A 27,789-nucleotide genomic window follows, 5' to 3' on the forward strand; every position below is an offset into this window, starting at 1 on the left:
TACAGGGTTAACGGCAGGAATTTTAGCAGAGTGAAGGAACAGAGGGATCTTGGGGTCCAAGTCCGTAGATCCCTCAAAGTTGCCACACAAGTTAATAGAGTTGTTAAGAAGGCATATGCTGTGTTTTCCTTCATCAGTCAGGGGATTGAGTTCAAGAGCCGCAAGGTAATGTTGCAGCTCTAAAAAACCCTGGTTGGACCACACTTAGAATATTGTGTTCAGTTCTGGTCGCCTCACTACAGTAAGGATGTGGAAGCGTTAGAAAGGGTGCAGAGGAGATTTACCATGATGTTGCCTGGATTGGAGAGCATGTCTCATGAGAATCATTTGAGCGAGCTCGGGTTTTTCTCTTTGGAGCGAAGGAGGATGAGAGTTGACCTGATAGAGGTGTACAAGATGATAAGAGGCATAGATCGAGTGGACAGTCAGAGACATTTTCCCAGGGTGGAAATGGCTAACACGAGGGGGCATAATTTCAAAGTGATTGGAGGGAAGTACAGGGGGGCTATCAGAGGCAAGTTTGTTTTTTTTTATACACAGAAAGTGGTGGGTGCATGGAATGCGCTGCCAGGGGTGCTGGTGGAGGCAGATACATGAGGAACATTTAAGAGACTCTTAGGTAGGCACATGGATGATAGAAAAATGGTTAGATTGATCTTAGAGTCGGCTAAGAGGTCGACACAACATCGTGGGTCAGAGGGCCTGTACTGTGCCGTAATGTTCTATGTTACATCATCTCAATGTGAGTAACTCGAGCTCCTGCAAATTATCCCTACACTACCTTGTCCCATCAAGGTAACTGTCCACTCAGGTCAACAGTTTGCCTTCAGTTCCATGAGCATCGATCAGGGATTTCATCAAATGCCATTAAAGCTTAAACCTCCAGCAGGATTCCCTGTCCCAGCTGTGTGCTGGTGTTGGTGATCCAGGTAGAGCAACTCACAATGTACTGACTGAGATACTCACTCCATTCCAGCCACCCTGTAGAGTACTGAGTTCATCAGTTACATATATTATTCTGTACCGATATGAGTACGTACCTTTAATTGCCATCCAGGAAATGAGAGCAATGAGGATGACAATAAGAAAACCAACGTTAAAGATAGACATCCATCTTAGAAATTTGGCGTAGCCTTTGGATAAATGAAAATAAAACAGTTTGAAATCCATAGTGACAGATCTACACAAATTCTTTTATACATGCATAATGTATAATTTTATAATAGATGATATACACGCATAATGCACAATGTAACCCAGGTAATAGAGATGGACCCAGGATCAGTTTGGCTTCTTAAACACAAGGCAACCCAAGCAGCTCAGAAATGGACCAGAAGTTACAGCATTGGACTGAAGGTGGTCTGGAAATCTCACTCACACCGGCAGCAAGTGGAGAGTCCAGGGAGTGACAAAAAGCACCACTGACAACACTTTACATTTGACAACTTCTGTAATCCCTTCTCCACTGACTGCACATGCAGAAATGGTGGTAAACGGCAGTTTCCTTGTGTACACATCCAGTGGATGAGGTAATAGTTCGCTGTAAATCAACTCTATTATCCTATTGGTCTTAAGGGTTGCATTTGACATGGTCTTGCCTGTAGTGACAATAACCAGCCCCAGCACTGAAGTTGCATGGTTTGTGAAGCCAGTTCTATTGTTGAGGACTGAACCATCACTACACCCAGATGCTCAAGGCTTCAAGCAGTGTTCTGGTCAGAGAAGAACATAACTCAACGTGGGTGCAGACTGAACTGTCCAAACGCTGGGACATTGAACATCGGTAAGGATAGTGGCTGTCCAGGAAGTCCACTGGTACCCAGTGCTGCGTGTCTAAGGCAGTTCCCACCATAAGATCCAAGGGACACTTTTCCTTCACTCAGATTTTTTAAAAATTCATTCTGACTGTTGGGTTCAGCAATTACTGTGTATCTTCAATTACTCAAGAAAGTGAAGGTGAGCTGCTTCCCACCATGTTCCTGCAATTGTAAAATTCCACAGCTAGAAGTAGTTCTATCTCACATCTCTTCTCACTTTATTCTCAACCACATACAAGGTGATGAGAGGTATTGATCAGGTAGATAGTCAGAGGCTTTTCCCCAAGGCTGAAATAGTGGCCACAAGAGGACATAGGTTTAAGGCGCTGGGGAGCAGGTATAGAGGAGATGTCAGGGGTAAGTTTTTTACTCAGAGAACGGCGAGTGCGTGGAATGGGCTGCCGGCAACGGTGGTGGAGGCGGATACGATAGGGTCTTTTAAGAGACATGGAGGTCTCTTTTAAGGTACATGGAGCTGAGAAAAATAGAGGGCTATGGGTAACCCTAGTAATTTCTAGGGTAGGGACATGTTCGGCACAGCTTTGTGGGCTGAAGGGCCTGAATTGTGCTGTAGTTTTTCTATGTTTCTATATTCCTTGTTTCAAGAGCGACTGAAGTACTGAATCACACCCTCCTCAATATCACTGATTCCCTTGTCCCCATTATAGATTGACTCCCTCACCCAAGTCACTGCTGAGGTCCAGCCTCCATCTGTACTCCCTCACCTGAGAGATGCAAGTGTGAATGTCCTTGGTGAAAAACTGCTTTAACTACCAATTGTCAGATCTGGCTGCACCCTATTCAGTATCATCAGGTCCTGCCCTCCTTCAACTGTTTGTTCAAAGATTATTCAGAAGCGTAAAAGATAATCCTTAATTCACCACCATCTCTGCAATTCGCCTTCCTGAAATCTTCCAACAATGTGCATTGAACCACGAATGGTTGGGATTCAGGCCGTCCATCTGCCCCTGTGGTCTCCCTCCCTTCTCTTTGTCCACTGGACCAACCCTCCCAAATGTTCCCTGCTGCCCTGGTGTTGAAATTGCATTGCTCTCTGGATTCTATCCACCTCCCCTTCCAGCTCAACCCTCCTTCATCCTATTCATTCCCAGCTTCCTATCCTGGCCTCAATGTTAATGACATTGCCAATGGTTCCCTCTCCTCAGGTGTTGTTCCTCACAGTTTCACACCTCCCATCATCACCTCTCTGCACAAACAAAAGGAGAGACCCCATTATCCCTGTAAATTAATTTCCATATTTCCTAACCACATGGAAGGAGGTCATTCAGCCCAAGTCTATGCCACTTCACAGAGCAACCCCATTCCCTGATTACTTGTCCTTGCAACCTATTCTCTTCACATCCCCATCAAATCTACCACCCACTTACAGTACGGCAACGTACAGCAACCAATTAACCTACCACCCCCTCTTTGGGCTGTGGGAGGAAACCCAGGCAGTCATGGGGAACACGTGCAACCTCCATGGAGACAGCACTGGGGGTCAGGATTGAACGCAGGTCACTGGAGCTGTGAAGCACCAGCTCGACTAACTGTGCTCCTGTTCTTCCCTGGTGGTTTATGTCTCCAGCTCCAGTCCCCACTGCAATGTGTAAAAAACATTTTGAATTCTTCTGTAATCTTCTGCCAAATGAAATTCAATGATGGAGCTATACAGCACAGAAACTGGCCCTCTGGCTCAACTCCAGTGTGCTGACCAAGTAGTTAAGTGAGCTTGCCTGCGTTGGCCCATATCCCTCGAAACCTTTCCAATCCCTGTAACGGCCCAAATTCCTTTTAAATGTCCTAACTGTAACTGCCTTCACCACTTCCTCTGGCAGCACATTCCATATACTCACCATCCTCCGTGTGAAAAGATTGCTCCTCAGGTCACTTTTAAATCTTTACCTTCTCACTTTACACTGATGCTGTCTAGTATTGGGCTCCCCTACTCTGGAAAAAAGGACTTTGGCTCTTCACCTTATCTATGCCCCTCGTGTTTTTATAAACCTTGAACCTCTCTCACTCCTTAGCCTCCTAGGCTCCGGGGGAAAATGTCCTCGCTTGTTCAGCCTCTCCTTATAACCCAAGCCCTCCAGTCCCGGTAACATCCTTGTTACTCTTTTTTGCACCCTCTCCAGTTTAAGGACATCCCTCCTATAGCAGGGCGACCAGTACTGCAAGCAGTACTCCAAATCTGACAAGAACTTTTATAATTCTGTGCATCTCAGTCTCACTTGTTCCAAAGCTAATCCCAGCCTGAACTGTCTCTCCACACACCTAGAGTTCTCCAGCCCTGGTAACGTTATCGTAACTCTCATCTGCACCTTGTTTGGTACCATCAGGTCCTTCCTGTAGAACGGAACACACTGTCCTAGATGTGGCAGAACCAATAAGATTCATAAAGTCCTGCTCAAACTATCCCGCTCTTGTATTCTGCACTTCAGCCAACGGCCGTGTACTGTGAGGCATCTTTACCTTTTCCACCCATCTTGCTCCCTTTTAGGGATCTGTTCACATGAACATTGAGTTGTCAGTTCCTCTACATTTCTCAGTCTCCTTCTGTTTACTGTGGGTTCCTTTCTCATTTGCCCTCTCCAAAGCCATTGTTGTCCACTGTCCCAGATTGAATTCCATTTGCCGCTTTTGTGTCCCCAAGCAGACCATTGACACCTTTCTGTGACCCAGACCTTTCTTCTTCACCATCAACCACACTGCTAATTTTGTCCTCAGCAGAAAACTTCTTGATCGTATTTGCTCCATTCAAGTTCAAATCATTGACAAATACCTCAAAGCAGGGACCCAGTACTAAACCCTGCTTAACCCACTGCACATGGCCCAACAGCCACTAAAACTCCCACTGATCCTGACTTCTTCCTCCCACTGAACCAATTTTTAATCCAAAGCCATCCTTTCTTGGTTCTCACAGACATTTCCTTCTTGAGCACACCACGTGGCACTGTAACAAAGCTTTGGGAAAATCAATGTACACAGCATCACGCGTGCTGCCCCCATCAATACTCCTCTGGCTTTAATTGAATTGCTTCACTTGTGTCTCCCTTGTTCTCCAGCTGGATGGGACTGATCTTGCTGGGTTCCATTTCTTACTTTTTGACGCAGGCACAGAATCAACAAAAGGATTGGCCAGGTGAATTTGTGGCTGAGGAGCTGGTGCAGGGGGCAGGGATTCAGGTTCTTCGACCATTGGGCTCTCTTCTGGGGTAGAGGCAACCTGTACAAGAGGGACGGGTTGCTCTGGAACCAGAGAGGAATCAATATCCTTGCAGGGAAATTTGCTAATGCTACACTGGAGGTTTTAAGCTAGATAGGCAGTGGGCTGGGGCTCTGAGCAGGAGAAAGTCACGGGATAAAGCAGGAGTCAGCAAGGGAAAGTTTAGTAATAAGGACAGCCAGGGGCACAGTAAAGCCAGAGAAAGGAATACCCAGTTAAAGTGCATTTATTTCAATGCACCAGGTTTAACAGGTAACGCGGACAAACTCAGAGCGTGGATTGGCTCTGAGGACCGGGATGTTACAGCCATAATGAAACATGGCTGAGAGAGGGGCAGGACTGGCAGCTCAATATTCCAGGATACAGATGCGACAGGTGTGACAGAGGTACAGGTAAGCGAGGAGGGGTGTTGCATTTTTGATAAGGGAGGGTGTAACAGCAGAATTTAGAGATGACATTCTTGGGGAAATCATCATATAGAACTCAGAGGCCATATAGGACTGGGAAACAAGAAGGGGAGGATCACTCGAGTGGGGCTGTATTATAGACCCCGAATAGCCAGCGGGATCTTGAGGAGCAGGTGTGTAAAGAAATTGCTCACAGTCGCAAGAATAATAGGGTCGTATTAGTGGGGGATTTTAATTTCCCCGGTATTGAATGGACTACCCAGAGTGTTAAGGGCTTGGACAGGGTGGGATTTGTGAAATGTGTCCAGGAAAGTTTCCTGAGTCAATATATGGAGGATCCTACACAGGAGGATGCAATACCGGACCTCCCCTTGGGGAACGAGGTAGGGCAATTAACAGAAGTGGCAGTCAGGGAGCACTTTGGCTCTAGTGACCATAATTCTATCAGTTTTAGGATAGTGATGGATAAAGATAGGACAGGTCCACAGGCTGAGGTCCTAAAGTGGAGCAGGGTTAACTTTGGGGTAATTAGGAAGGACCTAGCAGAGGTCAATTGGGTGAGCCTGTTTGAAGGGAAAGGAAGGAATAGCCAGTTGGAGGGTTTAAGAATGTGATATAAAGAGACCAGGAGCAGCACGTTCTTGTCAGGGTGAAGGGTAAACCCGGGAAGTTTAGGGAACCTTGGCTGACGAGGGATATTGAGGCTCTGGTCAAGACAAAGAGGGAAGCATACATTGGGTTTAGGAGGTCAGGGATGAGTGAATCCCTTGAGGACAATAAAAAGATTAAGAATACTCTTGGGAGGGAAATCAAAAGGGCAAATGAGGGTATGGGATGGATCTGGCAGGTAAGGTTAAGGAAAATCCCAAGAGGCTCTGTATATTAAAAGGGTGGCTAAGGAGAGAGTAGGTCCCCTTAGAGCTCAGCAGGGCTGCCTATGTCTCGAGCCGCAGAAGATGGGTGGGATTTTTAACGAATATTTCTCTTCGGTGTTTACTGAGGAGAAAATTATGGCTGCTTAAGAGACAAGGGAGACTAGTGGAAATGTTTTGGAGGGAATTCATCTTATCAGGGGGAGGTATTTGCAGCCTTGCAGCACACGAAGTTGGATAAATCCTCAGGGCCTGACCAAGTGCATTCTTGGACTTCGTGTGAGGCTAGGGAAGAAATTGTGGAGGCCCTTGCAGAGATATTTCCTTCATCATTTGCCACTGGTGAACTCTCTGAAGACTGGAAGGTGGCTAATGTTGTTCTGTTGTTTAAGAAGGGTAGCAAGGACAAGCCAGGAAACTACAGGCCGGTCAGCCTGACATCAATAGTGGGGAAGTTACTGGAGGGAATTCTGAGGGACAGGATCTCCCATTATTTGGATCGACAGAGCCTGATTAGAACATAGAATATTACAGCACAGTGCAGGCTCTTCGGCCCACAACGTTGTGCTGACATTTTATCCTGCTCTAAGATCTATCTCACCCTTCCCTTCCACACAGCCCTCCAATTTTCTATCATATATGGCCTATATAAGACCATCTTAAATGTCCCTAATGTATCCGCCTCCACCACGTCTGCCAGCAGTGCGTTCCATCCACCCACCACTCTGTGTAAAAAAACTTACCTCCGACATCCCCCCAATACCTTCCTCCAATCACCTTAAAGTTATGCCCCCTCGTGAGAAAGCCCTAGCTCGTTCAATCTATCCTCATAAGATGTGCTCTCCAATCCAGGCAGCATCCTGGTAAATCTCCTCTGCATCCTTCTCTAAAGCTTCTACATCCTTCCTATAATGAGGCAACCAGAACTGAACACAATCCTCCAAGTGTGGTCTAACCAGAGTTTTATAGAGCTGCAACATTACCTCACTGCTCTTTGAATCAATACCCCAGGAGTCAGCATGGCTTTATGCGTGGAAAGTCGTGCTTGATGAACCTTTTACAGTTTTTTGAAGAGTTAACCAAAAAGGTCGATGAGGGTAGGGGAGTGGATGTTGTCTATTTGGACTTTAGCAAAGCCTTCGACAAGGTCCCGCATGGTAGGCTGGTCTGGAAGGTTAGGGCCCATGGAATCCAGGGAGAGTTAGTCAGGTGGATTCACAATTGGCTCAGAGGTAGGAACTAGAGGGTGGTGGCTGAAGGTTGTTTCTCAGAATGGAGACCGGTGACTAGTCGTGTGCCGCAGGGTCGGTGTCGGGACCCTTGTTGTTCTTTATTTATATAAATGATTTGGATGTGAATACACAAGGCTTGATCAGTCAGTTTGCGGATGACATGAAATTAGGAGGTATTGTTGATAGTGACGAAGGTTATCACAGATTACAGGGGGATCCTGATCAGTTCGGGAAGTGGGCCGAGGAGTGGCAAATGGATTTCAATACAGATAAGTGTGAGGTGATTCATTTTGGAAAGTCAAACCAATGTAGGACTTGAACTATGAATAGTAGGGCACTAGGGAGTGTAATGGAATAGAGAGACCTAGGAGTACAAGTGCATAGTTCAGTGAAAGCAGCATCACAGGTAGACAGCGTAGTGAAAGATATGTTTGGCCCACTGGCCTTCATTAGTCAGGGCACTGAGTATAGGAGCTGAGACATTATGTTGCAGTTGTACAAGTCGTTGGTGAGGCCACACTTGGAGTACTATGCACATTTGGGTTACCCTGTTATAGGAAAAACGTGGTTAAACTGGGAAGAGTGCAGGAAAGATTTATGAGGATGTTGCCAGGATGAGAGGGCCTGAGTTAAAGGGACAGGTTGGCCAGACTTGGTCTTTATTCCTTGAAACAAATGAGAATGAGGGGTGACCTGATAGAAGTGTTTAAAATTATGAGAGGCATAGATAAGGTGGACGGTAACATTTTCTCCCCAGGGTAGGGGAGTCCAAAACCTGGGGGCACAGATTTAGGATGAGAGGGGAAAGATTTAACAGGGACCTGAGGGGCAACTGTTTCCACACAGGTGGTGGAGAGTGTATGGAACGAGCTGCCAGAGGAAGTGGCTGAGGCAGGAACAATAGTATCATTTCAGAAGCACTTGGATAGGTACATGGAGGGGCGGTGCTTAGAGGGATATGAGACAAATGCAGGAAATTGGGACTAGCTGGGTGGGCACCGTGGTCAGCATGGACTGGTTGGGCTGAAGGGCCTGTATCGCTCCAGGACTCTATCCCTAAGATTCTATCCTCAAGTCCCTCATTCTCATTTGCACATTGTCCCTTGGCTGTATTACCGAAAGGAAAAACACCAGCTTCCAATTATATGTTATTGAGACTAATCTCCCTCTCTCCCTCACACAACCTGCCCGCAATTGTAAATCTGCTGCACGTTTCTGCTGATATCTAACGCTGGATGAGCTGGAATCTCCTACAACTTAACAAGTAGATCACTCAGTCCCTCGAGCCTGCTGCACCATTCAATAAGATCATAGCTGATCTGACTGTAACTCAAGCTCTGCATTTCCAACCACACAGGTAACCACTCACCTCACTGATAGATTTTTTTTTAAACACTCTCCACCTGACTTAAAAATATTCAAAGTCTCAACTTCCACCACCATTTGAGGTAGAGAGTCCACAGCTCAGAGGAAAAATTTCACCCCACCTCTGTCTTGAAAGGGTGATCTATTTTACCCAGTTCCAGATTCCTCAACATGAGGAAACACCTTCTCTACATCCACCCAATCAAGGTCCCACAGGGTTTTACATGCTTCAGTCTTGCCACCTTTCATTGTTCTAAACTCCAGCAGATCCTCACCTCCCCCATCCAACCTGTCCTCAGAAGGCAACCCACCAATTACAGTTTCCAATGCATTAACACCCCACCTTATATAATTGCACACAATCATTCAGATGTGGTCTCAACAAAGTCCTGTTCAACGTAACCACTCTCTCCCTACTTTTGCATTCCCCAGCAATAAACAATAACATTCCGTTAGCTTTGCTCACTGCTGTACCTGCAGAGTCGCCTTTTGGTGATCATGGACTAGGGCACCCTCTGCATCTCACAGCTCGGCAATTTAGGCAATAGTTTCTTTTTTATTTGGCCTGTCAAATGGACAGTGGCACATTTTCCCACTTTATTTTCATTTCCCAGATGATTTTCCCACTCACTCAACCTCTCTCTATCCCTTTGCAACATCCATATGGCATTTTCACAACTTACTTTCCTACCTATCTTTATATCAAATTTAACAACTGTGCCTCTGGTGCCTTCATTACATTTCCCTCAGCAGGGTGGAAAATAAATTATGAAAAGCTGTGAAAAGGTGATTCCTCAGTGCTGATCCCTGTGGCACATCATCTTGCCTATTGTCTGTTTCCTGTTAGCCAGATAATCTTTCACCCATGTCAACGTGGGACCCCCTTCACCATGAGCCTTCATTTCCTCAATAACCTTTCAGGTGGCATCTTATCAAATGTATACTGTGTGCATCGGTTCCTCTTTATGCACAGTACATGTTATTTCTTCAAAGAACGTCAGTAAATTGGTCAAACATAGCTTCCCTCTCACAATCACGTGACTCTGCCTGACTCTCATGATTATTGTGTGTGTCCTGGTACAAAGTTTTTCATAATAGCGACTAATATTCCAGCTTCTAATGGCCTGTAATCTCCTGATATCTGCTGCTCTCTTTGAGTGAATAGGTTGTGTTTGCTATTTTCCAATCTAATGCAAACTTCCCCCTATCAGGACAGCTTGAGAAAACTGAAACAGAAGCATGAACCACATTACCAGCCATTTCTTTCAGACCCGAGAATGAATTCCATCTGGATCTGGGACTTGTCATTCCAACAATTCCCTCAGTAACTCTTCCCAGCTAATCGTAGTTTTCCAAAGTTTGCTGACCTGGCCTGGTTCACTCAGACAACATCTCATGTGCTTTCTAAAATTCTCATCTGTGCTTTCAGATGCCTCCATAACTTTACATTTCACTTCCCCACCCTCCCCTCTGTAGTCTATTCCTGTCCAAATTTCTGCACTCCTCTAATCCTCTCCTCTTGTGCATGCCTGATCTCAGTCATTTTGTGCCTTCAGCAGCCTTGTCCTTTACCTCAGTTAATGGGCTGTGAAGTTTGGATTCAGAACTGGCTAGCCCACAGAAGGGTCGTGGTGGAAGGGTGTTATCTGGCTGAAGGTCCGTCACCAGTGGTGTTCCACAGGGATCGGTGCTGGAGTCTCTGTTGCTTGTGATATATATATAAGTGACTTGGATGAAAATGTAGACGGGTGGTTCAGTAAGACTGCAGATGACACAAAGATTGATGGAGCTCTGGACAGTGCAGAGGGCTGTCAAAGAATAAAGCAGGATATAGAACAGCTGCACTTTGGGAGGTCAGATGTAAGAGAAAAGTCTACAAGGACTGATGTAGGACATCAGCACTGATGTAGAGTGTCATTGGGGTCCAAGTCAACAGCTCACTGAAATTGGCTACGCAAGTAGATAGGTGGTAAAGAAGGCAGATGGCACGCTTGCTTTCATTGGTCAGGGCATTAAGTACAAGAGTAAGGAAGTCATGTTGCAGCTCCTGTATATAAAATTGTGGTTAGGCTGCATGAAGTATTGTGTGCAATTCTGGTTGCCCCATTGCAGAAAGGATGTGGAGGCTTTGGAGAGAGTGCAGAAGAGATGCTGCCTGGATTAGAGGGTATGAGCTACAAGGGGAGGGTGAACAAACCAGGGTTGCTTTCTCTGAAGTGTCAGAGGCTGAGTGGGGACTTGAGAGAAGTTTATAAAATTACGAGAGGCATAGATAGGGTAGACGACCAGAATCTTTTTCCTGCAGGGTAAAAATGTCAAATACAAGATGACATGCTTTAAGGTGAGAGGGGAAAGTTTAAAGGAGATGTGCAGGGCAATTTTTTTTTTAAAAACAGAGAATATTAGGTGCCTGGAATGGGCTGCCAGGGGTGGTGGTGAAGGGGATATGGCAGTAGTGTTTAAGAGGCTGTTGTATAGACACATTAATATGCAGGGAATAGAGAAATATGGATCACGTACTGGCAGAAGAAATTTAGTTTAATTTGGCATCGTGTGCGGCAAAGACCATGAGCCAAAGGGTCTGATCCTGTGCTGTACTGTTCTATGTTCAAGTTCTCTGAAAGTGCTCACAAGAGTAGGGGCAAAGACATTGATAACAACATAATTGGAAGGATGTTCTCCGGTTTTGATTTATTGATCACAGAATTATGAATCAGCACTGTTTTGAGAAGCTTTCTGTGGCAATTAAACAGGGCAATATCAAACCTTCATGGGACAAGGTAACAAAGTTGGAAATCAGTATCGTCTCTGTCTCATTATTCTGAGTGGGAGTTGTCTGGCTTTGCTGAGACCCATGGTCTTGGATGTCTGATATATAGAAAACAATAAAACAGTGGCCTTCTGATTGCAGTGAGACAAGAAACAATGGGTCCACTCTGAAACATCTCCCATGACATCCAAGGCCTCAACAGCGGGCAGAAGAGCCATGAGGGAAAACTCAGCAGCAATCAGTTCCACATTCCCTGTGCCTGATTGGCTCAGTTGAGGTTCAAGGAGCCCCAACATTCTGAAAAACATCTACAAGAGAAAAAAAACATCAAATACATGGGCAGCAACAACTCTGGAGACCAACAGTCGACAAGGAAGAAGAGGAACCTTGGGTCTGGGACATAAGCGACAGTCGAACCCCTCCAATACAGAGCCTGGTCACCTCGGAAACAAGTGGGAAATACTCAACCCCTCACACACCAGTGATGGCCTCAATTTACTGACTTGTTTAAAGGGAATAAAATAAACGGGCTTTGGAATAAACCAAGTGTCTGAAGTGTTTTATTTTTTCCGACTGATTGAAAGACTGGGTTTTACTGTAAACAAAATATTTTGTACTTAATATGGTTGATACCCTGGAGAGGAAGAGGGAGTGGTGATGTTCCCTTGTGTTAACAGCCCCTGGTAAAAGCCACGGACTGGAAGGTGCAAACTGTTGCAAGTGCGCATGGGAGATTGGCACCAGGCTGGAAAGAGTGACCTCCCCACACCACCTCTCCCAGGCATGAGGAAGGGCTCTACCACCCCCTCACCTCACCTTCATCAGGATTAGGGAGCAACTTTCCCTCACTCCTCACCTCTGTCACTGGTCACAGCATAATGTATCCAACACAAATGAGTTGAGATGTTTCACTGACAAGTAACTTCTCCCAAACACCCCTCTGACACCAGGTTGGAGGTGACTCCAGAATCATTCCAGCAGTGGTGTCACTGTGAAACACCACTCCACAACTGAGTGAAAATACAGGATAATTTCATCCCACAGGTCTCAGGGATGCTGGGGGTATTTTTTAAAATTAAAATTAACTGCAGTTTCCTTGGAGAGATGCCTGAAGTTGTGCACAGGTGTGGAAAATAACACTTACCATAGTACTGAAATAGATTCTGCCAGAGAAACACAAATGAAATAACAAGCACCAAAACCAACACTGCCATTGCGATTGACACAGCAAATGTTACAGTGTCCTTGCTGGAAAAGCCTGAAATTAAAAATAAATTCAAATCAGCAAACATGCAGCAATGCACCAGAGAAATGACCAGGAGAGCTGCCGTTTGTTACCACAACCAAACTGTTCCCCTCATCTCCTGCAGGGAAGGGAACGTGCCAATCCCTGTCCAGTCTCACCAACCTGTGACTTCAGGCCTGCACCAACTGACTCTACATGCCCTCTGAGGTGGGTAAACAAGCCACTGAATTGTTACACCAGCCAAGAATGGATGACTCATGGGGCTGACTCACTCTTCCTCAGTCAATACTTCCCTGTCACCTGTGCCAATATTCTGCACTGGCTACTCCTCCTGATGTTGAGATGCCCAGATCTTGACAAATAAATTACGTTATTGCCGGGCATCCAGGAGATGGTTTGCTGCTCCCGACATCCACAACAGACAGTTATAGAGAGGCTCACACTATTTCTTGAGAATCTGCCACCCTCAATCTGAACAGACTCCATCAGCTAGAAGCCCAACACCAACTCCTTACTGGGGTCAACTCCTTCCTGCCTCCATTCATTCGCTTTTTCACCCAAGTTCTCCCACTCTTTTTCCTGGACGGTATTCTGGCTGATTTCGGTGAAGATGGCAATGGCACGTTAGAGGTGAGAAAGCTATGCCTCAGTGAGAAAGCTGATGCCCACATGGTGAGTGGCGCTCGTCCAACATGCACACAAAATCTTTATGGTCACCAGCTTCCTCACGCCTGACTTAGGGGCTTGCTTTGCCACATGGTGCACTGCAGCAAGAAAGAGGAGTGTGTCTAAGACGTCTGCAAAAATTTAAAAATGAAATCAGCCAATTCCTGTAAACAGGGGCTGCAGTAAATTTCTCCAAGAAGCAGGAACATGGAATTTCACAGAACCTTCCACCTAAGGTCCAGGAGCTGGTCTCAGTCACCGTTAGAGGGAATGAGACATCTGCTTTGTGCTGAGCAAGGCTGAACAAACAGCAATGTGACAGAAACCAGACAAGCTGCTTCATTGCTGCTGGTTGAGAGAATTACTCTCCAGATATTGGGGAGAACACTCTTTCTCCTTTGTAAACCAGTGCCATGGGACCTCTTAAGTCCTCTTGAGGAATGCAGATGGGACCTTGGCTTAATATCCCACCAAAAGTGGAGACTTCTGAAAGTGCAACACCTCCACTGGTTCTGGGGACGTGGGTTATTGTCTGTCCACTTATCCTGAGAGGGTGATGGGGAGCATCCCACTGGAACCTCTGCTGGTCTCATGGTGGGGGGTCCAGTTACAATCCACTGCTGAGTTTTATGTGAGCGGACACCATGGCGTCATTGCGATCTCACTGTGTATGGGCCATTATTATGTTGTAATTAAATGATAGGAATTTGAGAGTCAGAGAGATCACTGTGTTACTGGGGCTACATTTACCAGCCACGGGTAGTCCAGCAGTTAAAAGCTCTCGATGTTTTCCATCGATCACACTTCGCTTTTGTTCTCTCTGCCTTTCCCACTTCTCTCTGCAGCCAAAAGGTGTTTTTCATTTCTTATTTCTCCAGTATGATTAAAGGATATTGATCTGAAATGTCAACTGCATCTTCCTCCACAGATGCTGCCTGACCTGCTGAGCATTCCCGGCTGTTTCCTATTGCAGCCACTCAGAGAATTGGAACATGATTTAGCCCCTGATACCATTCAAAAGGGACACGCTGCTCGATCTTCCTGATGTGTTGTGGGGGATGTGTTTGGGACTGGAACACCGGGATTCAGAAATAGTTCTGGGAAATCTAGTGCACTTTATCAAATGGCAAAACTGAAACAATGGGGATCAGCAGAGTCAACCGAGAAAGTGGGAGGACGGGGAAAGTAAAATCTGCACCGGCAGAATCAACAGCTGCTGTCGGGGTGATCGGGAACACTGAAGGATGAAGGTCAGTAATTAACAGCTGCAGGTGGCCACCAAGGTTCAGCAAACCCCGAGACTGACACCAAGATATTCAGAGGTGTGATAGTAAAACCCAGTGGTCCTGTGACTGCCAACAGTGAGAGCTCCCAGAACAACATGGTCCAATTACCCTGAAGTTCCTCTAAAGGAGGGTGTTGCACTGGGAATGATATCAACACCTGTCCCTGATGAGGAAATCCTGTTTGGGGCGCAAAGTGACTTGTGCTCACAGTGCCCAGCTGCAATTCTGCAGTGGGTGTTACTCCAGGAAAAATGATTCCCAGTTGTAAAACACTGGAACAAAACAACGCTCCACAATTCAATTTCCTGCCTCAGGTTTCCCAGTCCCAGACATCCCAGGCAGCAGCAGGACTTTCTATCAACCCTGTCACTCATTGTTAATATTTTGAAATTCTCAATCACACCTGCCTGGACCGTTGACATGCTATTGGAACACAGCTCTCGTTTCTGTAATCTCTGCTCCCAATGTAATATTCCGGTAAATCTCCACAATCAACCTCAAAGGTCAATGGATCCCTCCTCTAGTGTGGGGCACAGAACTGCTCTCAGTCCTCCCTCTGTGGTCCAACCACCAACTCTGTGTGGCAGTAACATAATCCCTACCTCCCTGTACTACTACACTCGGGAATACAAAGGCCAGAAATCTACTTGTTCTTTTGCAAGAAGATAAAAAACACAAGAAAATAAGAGCAGGAGTAGACCACTCAGCTCCCTAAACCTGCCCCACCATTCAATACAATCGGAGCTGATCTGCCCCAGGCCTGATCTCCTCCTGTTCCAGTCCCACACAGTCCTGAATTCCCTGATCTTTCAAAAATTTATCTATCTCTTCTTTAAATACCTCCAGTGATCTCACCTCCACAACCCTGTGGGGTGGAGAATTTCAGAGATTCACTCCCTCTGTGAGAAGTTCCAGCACACCTCAGTTCTAAGTGACTGGCCCCTTCATCTTGCAACTACTTCCTCTCATTTGAACCTCTCCCACAAGTGGAAACATCTCAACATCTGCCCTGTCATGTCTCCTCAGGAACTTGTATGTTGCTGTGTGATCACCCCTCAATCTTCTCAGCACCAAACAACGCAGATTTTTTAAGCTTATAGTGGGAAAACCAACCCATCCCAGGAATTACCTGAATGAATCTCTTTTGAACTGCCTCCAGTGCCAGAGTAATTGTTCTTAAATAAGGCTTGGCCCACAACTGTGAACAGTACCAGGTGACCTCCCCAACATCCTGCACAATTGTAACAATACTTCCCTATTTCTAAACTCCACCCCCCTTGCAATTAAAGCCAATATGCCAATCCTCTTCCTAATTACTTGCTGCACCAGATCTTTCATGGTTCATTTACAAGAACACCAAGATCCCTCTCCACTGAGATAACAGACTGATTCCTCTTACTCAAGTGTGTGACCTCACACTTTCCCAGATTGGACTCCATGTGCTAAATTATCCCCCACTCATTGAATCTGTCTATATCCTCTCGCACAGTCCAAATATCCTCATCGGAACATGCACCTCCATGACTTTCTCCACCTGTTCATGACATTATATTAATCAATGAACAGAACAGCCCCCAACAGGTATTAGACCGCTGCTGCTTTGAGCTATTTACTATCGAGAAACTAACAGCTCTGTCCTTAATAAAAAGCAAAAATGGTGCAAGCACTCAGCAGGTTGGGCAGCATCTGTGGAAGGTGAAACCAAGTTAATGTTACACGTCCCAGACACTCAGAGTGGGGAGAAGGAGTTTTCAGGAGCAGAGAAGGTGGGGCAGGGATGGGGAGAACAGGGAATATCTCTGATAGGGCGAGTTAATGTTGCAATTAGAAGCTTCTTTATCGGTGTTACACATTATGAATAACAGGGCTGTGGGACATGTCCTGTTAGAGAAAACACGAGCCAAAATCACAGAGGGATGACTGGCAGAAATGGGCAATTCTGAAGAAGATGAAAAGAAAAAGCAATTTACCTCGTGAGTGAACTGAATATCAAATCCAGAAAGCTGCAACATGCCCTCAGATTCTGTTCCTCAATATTATATTCGGCCATGGAACAGTGCAGGAGGCCACAGACGAGGTCAGAGTGGGAATGTGATAACTGAAGTAACAGACAATTGGGAGCTCGGGGTTGCCCCTTCGACCTGGAACACTGGGGAATCGCTTTGCAATACACCTCTCTACATCCGGTTTCTCCAGTGTAGAGGAGATCACACTGTGAAGACCAAATGCAGTTCAGTTAATTGGAAGAAGTGAATCACTGCTTCACCTGGAAGGACTGTCTGTGTCCCTGAATGGTGGGGAGGGAAGAGGTGAAAGGACAAGGGTTGCATCTCCTGCAGTTACACAGGAAAGTGTCCCAGGGAGAGGAGTGGTTGGGAGGGACAGAAGAGCAGACCAGGGAATTGTGAAGACAGTGATCCCTTCAAAATGTTGAGAGGTGAATATGTGCCTGGTGGTGGAACCTTGTTGGAGTTGGTGGAAACTGCATGGATGATCTCCTGATCACAAAGGCTGGCGGGTGGAAGGCGAGGACAAGGGGAACTTTGTTCCTGTGTAGGTGAAGAGGGTGTGAAAGCAAAGGTGCGGGAGATAGATATTCGGTCCTCTAAGTCCAAGATGAATGACCTCATAGTTGCTTGCACTGAGTTTGCCAGAGATTCGTTCATTTACTACATTCAGATTTTTTCTTCATAATTTAATGTTGCCATTCACACTATTTACAACGTCACCACTCCTTGCATCATTTGGAAACTTGGTTACTCAACCCTTTAATCCCATCACTTGATCAAATCTGGTGTACAGTGACAGCCAAAATTCAAATTCTGACACGAGTCAAATCCTACCAACTTGAGATCCTGAAAATTATCCTTACACTGCACTCCAACACGGCTTCCATTCCATGAGCTTCAACTGAATTCATCAAATACCTTCTGGAAGTTCAGAAACACAACCTGCCTTTCCATAATTTATCGATGTTCATCCAAACTGTATTTTATGTGGACAGCTGTTCTGACCAGAGGTTTAAACTTTCATGGACATTCAGATACTTTAAATCTCCAGCAGATTTTCCTGCCCTGGCTGTGGGGCCGAGGACTGCAGGTGTTGGTGGTCCAGATAAAGCAGCTCACAATGTACTGACAGAGATACTCACTCCATTCCAACCCCTCTGGTCAGTTCGGAGTTCATCATTTTCATGCAAATACAGAATAATGTTCGAACACGTACCTGCAATAAAGTCACTGAGAGTGATGCTAATGAAGAATGCCATGTTAACGATACTGTTTTGGAAGGATTGCCTCCATGACCAATAACTGAGACCTCATAAAAGAACAAAAAATTAAAAGCATTTTAAATTCTGAGTTAGAAAATCTACACAAATTATTCAAAACTTGCATCAACAGCCAGTGTTCCAGTGAACAGAGATGAACGCAGATTTGGTCGGGTTAGTGGTGATATTGGGTGTCCTCAACATGAGGCAACCAACTAGCTCAGAAATGGACCAGACATCTGAGCATGAACTGAAGGAGGTTCACAGAGCTCACTCACACTGGCAACAAGAGCTCAGGGAGTGACCAAAAGCATCTTCTTTCTGGCTGCTTCTGAAAACACTTGACATTTGATAACTTACTAATCCACAGGCCTCACATGTGGAAATGGCAGGTGCGCTGCAGTTTGCCCGGGTACACGTCCAGTGGGTGAGGTATTGGGCCACTGTAAATCAGCTCTGCTGAATTATTCCAGTGACTGGAGGACTGCAATTGAAAACATCTCACCAGTGGCTGAAGTTACATGTCTAACAGTGCAGCCTGTTCTGATGCAGAGAACTGGAACATCACAGGGTCCAGATGCTCTATGGCATTGGACAGTGTTCTGGTTCAACACGAAAACTTAACTACGTTAGAGTGCAGGCTGAAATCTTCTCATTCTGGAACATGTAACGCAGACAATGGCAGAGGATGCCTGAGAAATCCACTGCTAACTAGTGATCCAGATCCAAGAAATCCATCCCCACCAGATCCAAGGGACTCCTCTCCATCACCCGGTGTCTCCTTTAATTCATTCAGGTGTTGCCGGTGAGTCCCAGCATTTATTCTCCGTGTTCAGTTGCTCTCAGGGAAATGGCGGTAAGCTGCCTCTTGTTTTGCTCCCCACCCATATTCCCACCCTCTTCAAATCCTACTCCTGGAAAAGACTTTCTCTCAAATCCCTTCCCATGGCATTTGCAAATCCCCAGCCTAGTCCATGTTTCAGGAGCTACTGATGTGCTGAATCAAACCGTCTTCAGTATCACTGAATCCCTTGATCCCATTATAACTGTTGCTCTCTCACCCATCGCTCCCCATTGACACATCTTCCAGCTCCATTCACTCTTGAGATCTTGTTATGAACATACTGCCTGAAAAACTGTTTGAACCAAGAATCAACAGATCTGGCTGCTTCACACTAAACATCATCAGATTCAATTTGCCACCAAATTGTCTGTTCAAAGATTATCCTGAATCCAAAAGTAACCCCCAATTCCATCCTTGAAGTTTGGCAACAACCTGTCAGGAAGCCAGGGATGGCTGTGACTGAGATTATTCATCTGTCCCTGCAGCTTCCCTCCCTTTAATCTGCCCATTGGATCAACCCTTCAAAATGTTACCTGTTGCCCCAGTGTTGAAACTGCATCCATCTCTAGATTCCACCCCATCTCCTCTCCAAGTGTGCTATCCACAAAACTTCCCACACAGCACCCTCACCCGTACACTCCTTTCATTTCTTCCCTTCTTTGTACAAAGCAATTATCTTTGTTATTGTCCAATTTAATGAAACCTTCTCAGAATGGAGAGAAAATTTGAACTGATGCACAAACTACATCACTTGCCACTTCTTTTAGACCACAAGACGAAGTCCATCTGGATCTGGGACTTGTCAGATGGAAGCTCCAACAATTTCTCCGTACCTCTTCCCTGATGATCAGAATGTTCCCGGGTTTGCTGCCCTGCACTGGTTCTCACTCAGACAGCAGCTCAATATTAAAATTCTCATCTGTGCTTTCAGAACTCTCTCTGACTTTACATTTCACTTCCCCACCCTCCTCCCTTCAGTCTAAAAGCCTAATATTTCTGCTCTAGTCCTCTCCTCCTGAGCCAGCCTGATCTTAAATGCTTTCTGCTGGGCAGCTTGTCCTTTACCTCTGAATTTTCCTCCACTAAAGCTCGCCACCTCTCCCTAATCCTTTACGCTCCTCTTTAATACTGAACATTTTGACCAAAACTCAGGTCATCCGCCCTCCTTTTGCTTCCTGTCACTTGGTGACAGACTTCATTTGGTAATTTGCCTGTGAATCAGCAGTGGGAATTTTCTATATGAAGACCAATAGCTATTGTACTATTGCACAACTATAGTCTGTGTGGTGTGATGGATATTCACTATCCAGGGTCCAGAGGCTTTTTGCTGAACTCAGCCTTTTAGCACAGCAGAAGAAACTGTTCAAGGTTCAAAATGTTTATTGCTAATTTTTAACCCACTGTTTACCCATCCTCTTGAGAAACAATACTGCCCAGGCTCAGGAAGCCTATTGTTGCCTTAACTGAGACTGCAACCCAATCAGAAGAAACAATCTCCAGCCATCTGACCTGATCAATGCAGTTGTGGAAACATCACAGCAGGTGAGGTCATCACTCGATGACTGGCAAAAAAGTTATATATACTGGAAGGCAGTCAGGGTGGGGAGGAGTTACTGAGATGAAGACAGAGTCCATTCCTCAGCCTCCACCTGAGAAGGATCTCTTCCCAGAGCCTTCTTTTGGCCACAGACAACATGTTCATCTGCAAGTCATTGATATGGTCTTCTAGTTTGTAAGAATTGTACTTGTAGAATTATCATCTCTGTTAGAATTACTTCTCAGAATAAATGTGCTCCATTTAAAATAAAGTAACTGCATTTAATCTGCTTCATTAGCTGGAAGTATCTCCTCCTTGGTTAAGAGGGGGACCCACCACTCAAAATACTGATTATTGACATCCAAACCCCTTCAGAAAAGAGACTAAAGTAGTTAAGCAAAGTAGTCTTTGAATTATCGGTTGATACAATATAATTGCCCTATAGTAAGGGGACTTATAGACATTTATAAGACTTAAGGTCTTGGTTTAAATTTAGGACTCTAGAACAGGTGCTCTCAATATCATCACAGTGGTGAAGTTATTCTCAAAGTGAACAGCCAGGACTTGCTTGAATTTGGCCATGAGGAAGGAATGTCAATATTTTGAATACTGAATGATCTGGAACTTGGAGAGGTAGAGGGAGAAGGTGGTGTTCCCTTGTGCTGATGGACTGGAAGGTGCTGTTGAAAAGAAAACTGTTGCAAATATCCAAGAGAGATTGCTGACAGGCCTCCCCACACCCAACTCTATCAAGGATGAGAGAGACATCTACACTCAACCAGCTCGCCATCACTGGGGTCAAGGGGAACCTTTCCCTCACTCCTCACCTCTGAACCAACTTGATGTTATACTGACACTCAGCAAGACCATATGCCAAACACCTGTGAGCTGAGACAGTCTCCTCTCAAGCCCACTTCCTCCAAAGACCTTTCTGTAGTCAGGCCAGAGGTGACGCCAGAATCATTCCAGCTGTGGTGTCATTGTGAATCTCCACATCACTACTGGGCAAAATGTATGACAAATTCATCCCACAGGTCACAGGACTCAGAGGGGTGGGGTCTCTGGGGGAGATGATTGTTCAAATTTTTCTTTTCAGCTTGTTTTTTTCAAAATAGTCACAAAGGTAATATACACAGAGATAAATTACACAATAATAGATACCTGTGTCTGACTTCTTGCAGAGCTGATACACCAAATATATAACATTCACAAATGGCAATGACCACAAAGTTAATTTCAAGGCAAATATTAAAGCGTCCTTGATGGAATCACCTGCAATTAAGAAGAAATTCAAATAAGAAAACAAGTAACAATTCACCAGAGAAATGACATAACAGCTGCCCACTGTTGCAAACCAACTGCTCCATTAATCTCCCACAGGTAAGGGAATGTGTCCATCTCTGCCCAGTCTTACCAACTCTGTCCACATGACTAAACCAACTGACTCTGCAAGCCCTCCGATGTGGGAAAACAAGATGCTGAACTGTTGTTCCAACCTAGAACGGATGATTCATGAGGCCTAGTCAGTCTTCCTCAGAGGTTTCCAATCAAATCTTTCCATGTCACCTGCTGCCAATGTTCTTCTGGTGTTGGGATGGCCACACCTTGAGAAATGCACGACAGCGTGGCCGGCATGCACATGATCCACGGTTTGACTCTCCCGACATCTACAACAATTGGTTCTGGAGTTGTCCCCACAATCTCACTGGAAATTCATCGAATCTCTCAACCTCAAACTCATCAGTCGCTGTCTCATCTACCATTGATAACTGGGGCCAGGTGTTAACCCCTCAATGTGGGCAATTCCTTGCTGGATCCACTCTGCACTTTGTCACACAATTTCTCCCATTTCTTTTGCCACAGGGAGTTCTGGCTGATATCCATGATGTGGTCAGGGATATATTAGAAGAGAAAGCCATCTCTTGAAGGGCAGGTTGATGCCCATAGAGTTGTCTGACACTTGGATATCACGCTTATTGTCACCAGCTACTTTCTTTCAAATATCAGGGTCTGAAGTTGCATTGTGCCAGGAACAGGAGAGTGTTTTAGGCAGCTTCTCTCTTTCTTCATATCTGTTTGATGATGCGCTACAGGAACAGAAAAATTCAGCCAATTCCTGTGGACAGGGGTCACAGTGAATTTCTCTAAAGAGAAAAAGAACCTGGAATCTCACAGCACCTTTCACCGCTCTCTGGTCCAGGAGCAGGTCTCAGCCAATGAAATACTTTCAGTGCAGTCACTGTTAGAGGGAATGAGGCATCCAGTTTGCACTGAGCAAGGCTGAACCAACAGCAATGTGACAGGAACCAGACAAGCTGGTTTTGTGATGCTGGTTGAGAAAATTATTTTCTCCGATACTGGGTAGAACTCTTTTGGAAATAACACGGAGGGATCATTTATATCTTCCCAAAGAAGATAGATCGGACCCTGGTTTAATGTCTCACCAAAAGAGGAGATCTCTGCAGGTGCAACACTTTCTCAACACTGGGTCTGCGAATGTGGGTGATGCTGGTAAGGCCGCAGTTATTCCCCGTCTGTTTATCCTGACAGGCTGATGGTGAGCCTCCCACTGGAACCTCTGATGTTCACATGATGATGCTGGGTCGGGACTCCAGGATACTCACCCAGTGACAATAAACTGCTGCCGTGTACATGAGCTGACACTGTGATGTCATCGTGATATCACTGTGTATGAGCCATTATAATACTGTAATTAAATGACGGACTTTGAGAGTCACAGAGATCACTGTTACTGGGGCTACAATTACCAGCTGTGCTCAGACCAACACCCAGATGTTCCCTTGATCTCCCACCTGTCACACACTTTCCTTTAGTTCCCTCTGCTCCTCTCACCTTTTGCTGCACTGAAAACGTTTCCTCATTTCTAAATCTTCCCAGTCTGATTAAAGCTCATTGATTTGAAACATTTACCCTGGTTCTCTCTCCACAAATGCTGCCTGACCTGCTGAGCATTTCCAGCTCAGTCAGATTTTATTGCAGCTACGCACAGCATTGGAAAAGGAGCAGGTGATTTAGCCCCTCAATGGGACCTGGTTGACCCGCGACACAGCTCCACATGCCCGACCTTACTGGTGTTTGTGGAGGGTGGGGACTGGGACCAGAACACCCCGGGGTCCACATACAATTGAGGGAGTGGGGGGAGGGCAAAGAAAAATCAGCACCGGCAGAATCAATGGTTGGTGTCGGGGTGGTTGAGATCCCTGAGGGATGAAGGTCAGTAATCATCAGCTGCAGCCGTCCAAGTTCAGAGCCGTGATTGTAAAACCCAGTGGTCCTGGGACTGACGCAACAGCGGGAGCCCCCAGAACAACAAGGCCCCATTTCCCTTCAGTTCCTCTACAGGAGGGAGTGAACAATCTTCCATCTGTTACCTCAGATCTGACCATTTACGTTCTCTCCGGACATGCCTTCCACCTAATGCCCTTACCTGCTTGTTCAAAACTTTGCTACCCACATTGACTCGCTCCATTCGTGCTCACCGACTACATTCACACATATGAACTGGCAGCAGGAGGAGGCTCATCAAGGCTGAAGCACAATTCAATAAGATCACGGCCAATCCGATTGTAATCTCAACTCCACATTACCACCCGACCCCCAATAACCTTTCATCCCCTCACTAACCATGAATCCATCTACCTCTGCTTCAAATATATTCAGGGAATCTGCTTCCACTACCCTTTGAAGAAGAGAAACCCATAACACTCAGATTTAAAATATTGTCTTATTTCTGTTATTTTTAAATCGTGATCTCTTGGTCTTAGGTTATCCCGTTCTCTGCACCAATCCTGTCAACATTTTTCAGGATCTTACAGGTTTGAAACAAGTTGTCCTTGACCCTTAAGCTCCATAGGATACAAGACTGGACTGTCCAACGATTCCACAGAAGACATCCCACCCATTCCAGTCACCAGTCTGGTTAACATTCTCTGAACTACCTCTACTGCATCCTTTCTTACAGAAGGAAACCAATATTGTTCACAGTATTCCAGATGTTGTCTGACTATGTCCGAAATAACTGAAGCATAACTTCCCTACCTTGATATTCCATCTTCAATAACCAAAAACAATCTGTTCACTTTCCCAATCATTTGCTGACCCTGCATTCCAGCCTTTTGTGAATCACACATGGGGACATCCAGATCCCTCTGCATCTCAGACAGCTGCCATTTCTCACTGGACAATAAGCTCCTCCATATTCCCTTTCAAAGTGGACAGTTTCACATTCTCCCACATTATACTCCATCCAACAGATCTTTGCTCACCTTCCATCCCTTTGTAGCTTCCTAATGACCTCCTCACAACTTACTTTTCACCTTTCGGTCAGATTTAGCAACTAGTCCTTTGATAGATTGTCCACCCTACTGGTAGAAATAGAATGAAGGCACCACAAAATGTGATAACAAGTTGCATCAGCGACCGTCCCTGTGGTACACATCTTGTTACATCTTACCAAAAAGGAGCCCCATTTATGTCTATTGTCTGTTTCCTGATAGGCAGCCAGTCTTCTGTCAATATCAGTATGTGACCTCCTTTCACCACGAGGTATTTCCACAATAACAGTGTATGTGGTATCTTATCAAATGTCCTCTGGAAATCTCAGCATCGCACATCCACTGGTTCCCTCTATTCACAGCACGTTACTTCTTCAAACAATGCCAATAAATTGGTCAAACACACTGTCCCCCTCACAAACCCACTTTAACTTTGCCCAATCCTGTGATTTTTGTGACCTGCTATAATGTCTCTAACAATAGCTTCTGATATTTTTCCTATGACAGATATTAAGGTAACAGCCTATAGTTTCCTGTTTTCTTTGAATAATTAAGTTTGCTATTTTCAAATCTAATGGAATATTCTCCCAACCAGGGGAGTCTGAGAAAATTAAAACTGATGCATAAACTACATCATCAGCTGCTTCTTTTCGACCCCAGGATGAAGTCCATCTGGACCTGGGATGTCAGATGGAAGCTCCAACAACGTGCTCAGTACCTCTTCCCTGGTGATCGCAACGTCCCCAGGTTTACTGCCCAACGTGGTTCTCACTCAGACAGCAGCTCAATATTAAAATGCTCATCTGCTCTTTCAGAACCCCTGTGACTTTACATTTCACTTCCCTGACCTCTCTGCAGTCTTCATGTTTTCTATATTTCTGCACCCCTTTAATCCTGTCCGTCTGAGCCAGCCTGATCTTAATCACTTCTTGCTTTGAGCAGTCTTGTCTCTTATCTTGAATTTTCCACTAATAAAGCTCTCTATCCCTCCCTAATCCATTAAACTCTTCTGTAATCCCCAACTCTCTGACCAAGCCTGGGGTCATCTGCCCTTTTCTTGCTTCCTGTGGCTTGGTGACAGACTTCATTTGCTAGTTTCCCTGTGAAACAGCAGAGCACACTTACAACACAAACATCAGTAGCTATTGGTTCTATTCTTGAACAACTATGGTCTGTGTGGTGAAGTCGTTCCCAAAGTGAACTTAGCCAGGGCTTGCTAGAATTAGGTCATGAAGGAGGAATGTGAACATTTTGGATGGTTTATAACTTGGAGAGGAAAAGGGAGAGGGTGGTGTTCCCTCGTGCTGACTGACTGGAAGATCATGTTGAAAACAAAACTGCTGCAAATATCCAAGTGGGATGACTGACAGCCGGAAGGAGAGGCCTCCTCACACCCAACTCTATCAAGGATGAGGAAGTCCCCCATCACTCACTCACCTCACCATCACTGGGATCAAGGGGAATCCTATCTTCACTCCTCACCTCTACACCAACCTGATCTTATACTGAAGTTTAACAAGTCCATGTGTCAAACACCAGTGAACTGAGACAGCCTCCTCTCAAGCCAACTTCTTCTGAAGACCCCTCTGGAGTCAGGTCAGAGGCGAGTCCAGAATCATTCCTGCCGTGGTGTCGCCGTGAATCACAATTTCATATTTGGGCAAAAGGGTAAAACAATTTCATCCCACAGCTCACAGGAATTCAGAAGGGGTGGGGGTTCAGTGGGGGTGATGATTATTCAAATTTCTCTTTTCCATCTTGCTTTCATTAAAGTGAGTCCAAAGTTACTTGGAGAGGTGACCGGAGTTGATACACAAGTATAAAATCACAATGACAGATACCTGCTTTCAAATTCCGCCTCATGTCCAGATACACCGGAATCAAAATAAACACAAGTGGCACGATGATTGCCAAGGCAAGAGTTACAGTTCCCGTGGCGGAAAAGCCTGCAATTAAATACAAATTCAAATAAGCAAACATGTAACAATGCACCAGAGAAATAACCAGCACAGCTGCCCACTGTTTCAACAACCAAACTGTTCCACTTATCTCCTGCAGGGAAGGGAATGCACCAACCTCTGGCCAGTCTTCCTCACTTTGTCTACATGACTGAACCAACCGACTCTGCATGCCCTCCGATGTGGAGAACAAGCTGAACTGATATTCCAGCCCAGAATTAGTCCCTGCAGTCGAATCTTTCCAGGTCACTTGCTGCCAATATTCTGCACCAGCTGCTGCTTCTGGTGTTGGGATGGCCACACCTTGAGGAGTGCACGGCAGTGTGGCCGACCATCTCATTATCCATGGTTTGATTCTCCCGACATCCACAACAGCTGGTTCTGGAGTTGTCCCCACAATTTCACTGGAAAGTCACTGAATCTCCCAATCTCAATCTCATCGGTCTCTGTCACATCTGCCATTGATAACTGGAGCCAGATGTTAACCCCTTGCTGGGGGCAATTCCTTGCTGTCTCCATTCCACACTTTGTCACCTGATTTGTCCCATTCCATTTGCCGGGAGAGTTCTGGGTGATATGCATGATGTGGTCAGGGGTACATCAGAGGAGAGAATGCTGTCTCTTGAAGGGAACATTGATATGCGTGTATTTCTCTGACACTTACACATCATGTTTATTTGTCACCAGCTGCTTTATTTCTGACATTAGGGACTGGTGTTGCATAGTGTTGGGAACAGGAGTGTGTGTTCAGCAGCTTCTCTCATTCTTCATATCTGTTCAATGATGCCCCACACAAATTTTAAAAATTCACCCAATTCCTGTGGGCAGGGGTCACAGTAAATTTCTCTAAAGAGAAAAAGAACCTGCAATCTCACAGCACCTTTCACTGCTCTCTGGTCCAGGAGCAGGTCTCAGCCAATGAAGTACTTCTCACGATCTACCTTGTTGTGACCTTGCACCTTATCGCACAGCACTTTCTTTGTAGCTGTGACACTTT

At 45.5% G+C, this 27,789-nt stretch overlaps 2 protein-coding genes across 5 annotated transcripts in view; both read right to left on the reverse strand.

Moving 5' to 3' along the window:
• The window catches only part of LOC127585775 (contactin-5-like), a 40,613-nt gene extending 39,477 nt beyond the window's left edge, over positions 1–1,136 (reverse strand). For all 4 annotated transcript variants that reach the window (XM_052043459.1, XM_052043457.1, XM_052043456.1 and 1 more), the window contains exon 1: positions 1,041–1,136. The gene's annotated coding sequence lies outside the window, so the exon portion shown is untranslated. The remainder of the gene's footprint in view (positions 1–1,040) is intronic.
• Positions 1,137–12,539: 11,403 nt separating this feature from the next.
• The window catches only part of LOC127585778 (uncharacterized), a 41,066-nt gene continuing 25,816 nt past the window's right edge, over positions 12,540–27,789 (reverse strand). The window contains exons 6-9 of the mRNA XM_052043469.1: positions 26,676–26,780; positions 21,701–21,811; positions 18,116–18,208; positions 12,540–12,950 (exon numbers count right to left, since the gene is read on the reverse strand). Coding sequence (XP_051899429.1) covers positions 12,679–12,950; positions 18,116–18,208; positions 21,701–21,811; positions 26,676–26,780 — 581 coding nt within the window. The 3' untranslated portion in view covers positions 12,540–12,678. The remainder of the gene's footprint in view (positions 12,951–18,115; positions 18,209–21,700; positions 21,812–26,675; positions 26,781–27,789) is intronic.

This window comes from Pristis pectinata, chromosome 34, assembly GCF_009764475.1.
Source record: "Pristis pectinata isolate sPriPec2 chromosome 34, sPriPec2.1.pri, whole genome shotgun sequence".
Classification (NCBI taxonomy): domain Eukaryota; kingdom Metazoa; phylum Chordata; class Chondrichthyes; order Rhinopristiformes; family Pristidae; genus Pristis; species Pristis pectinata.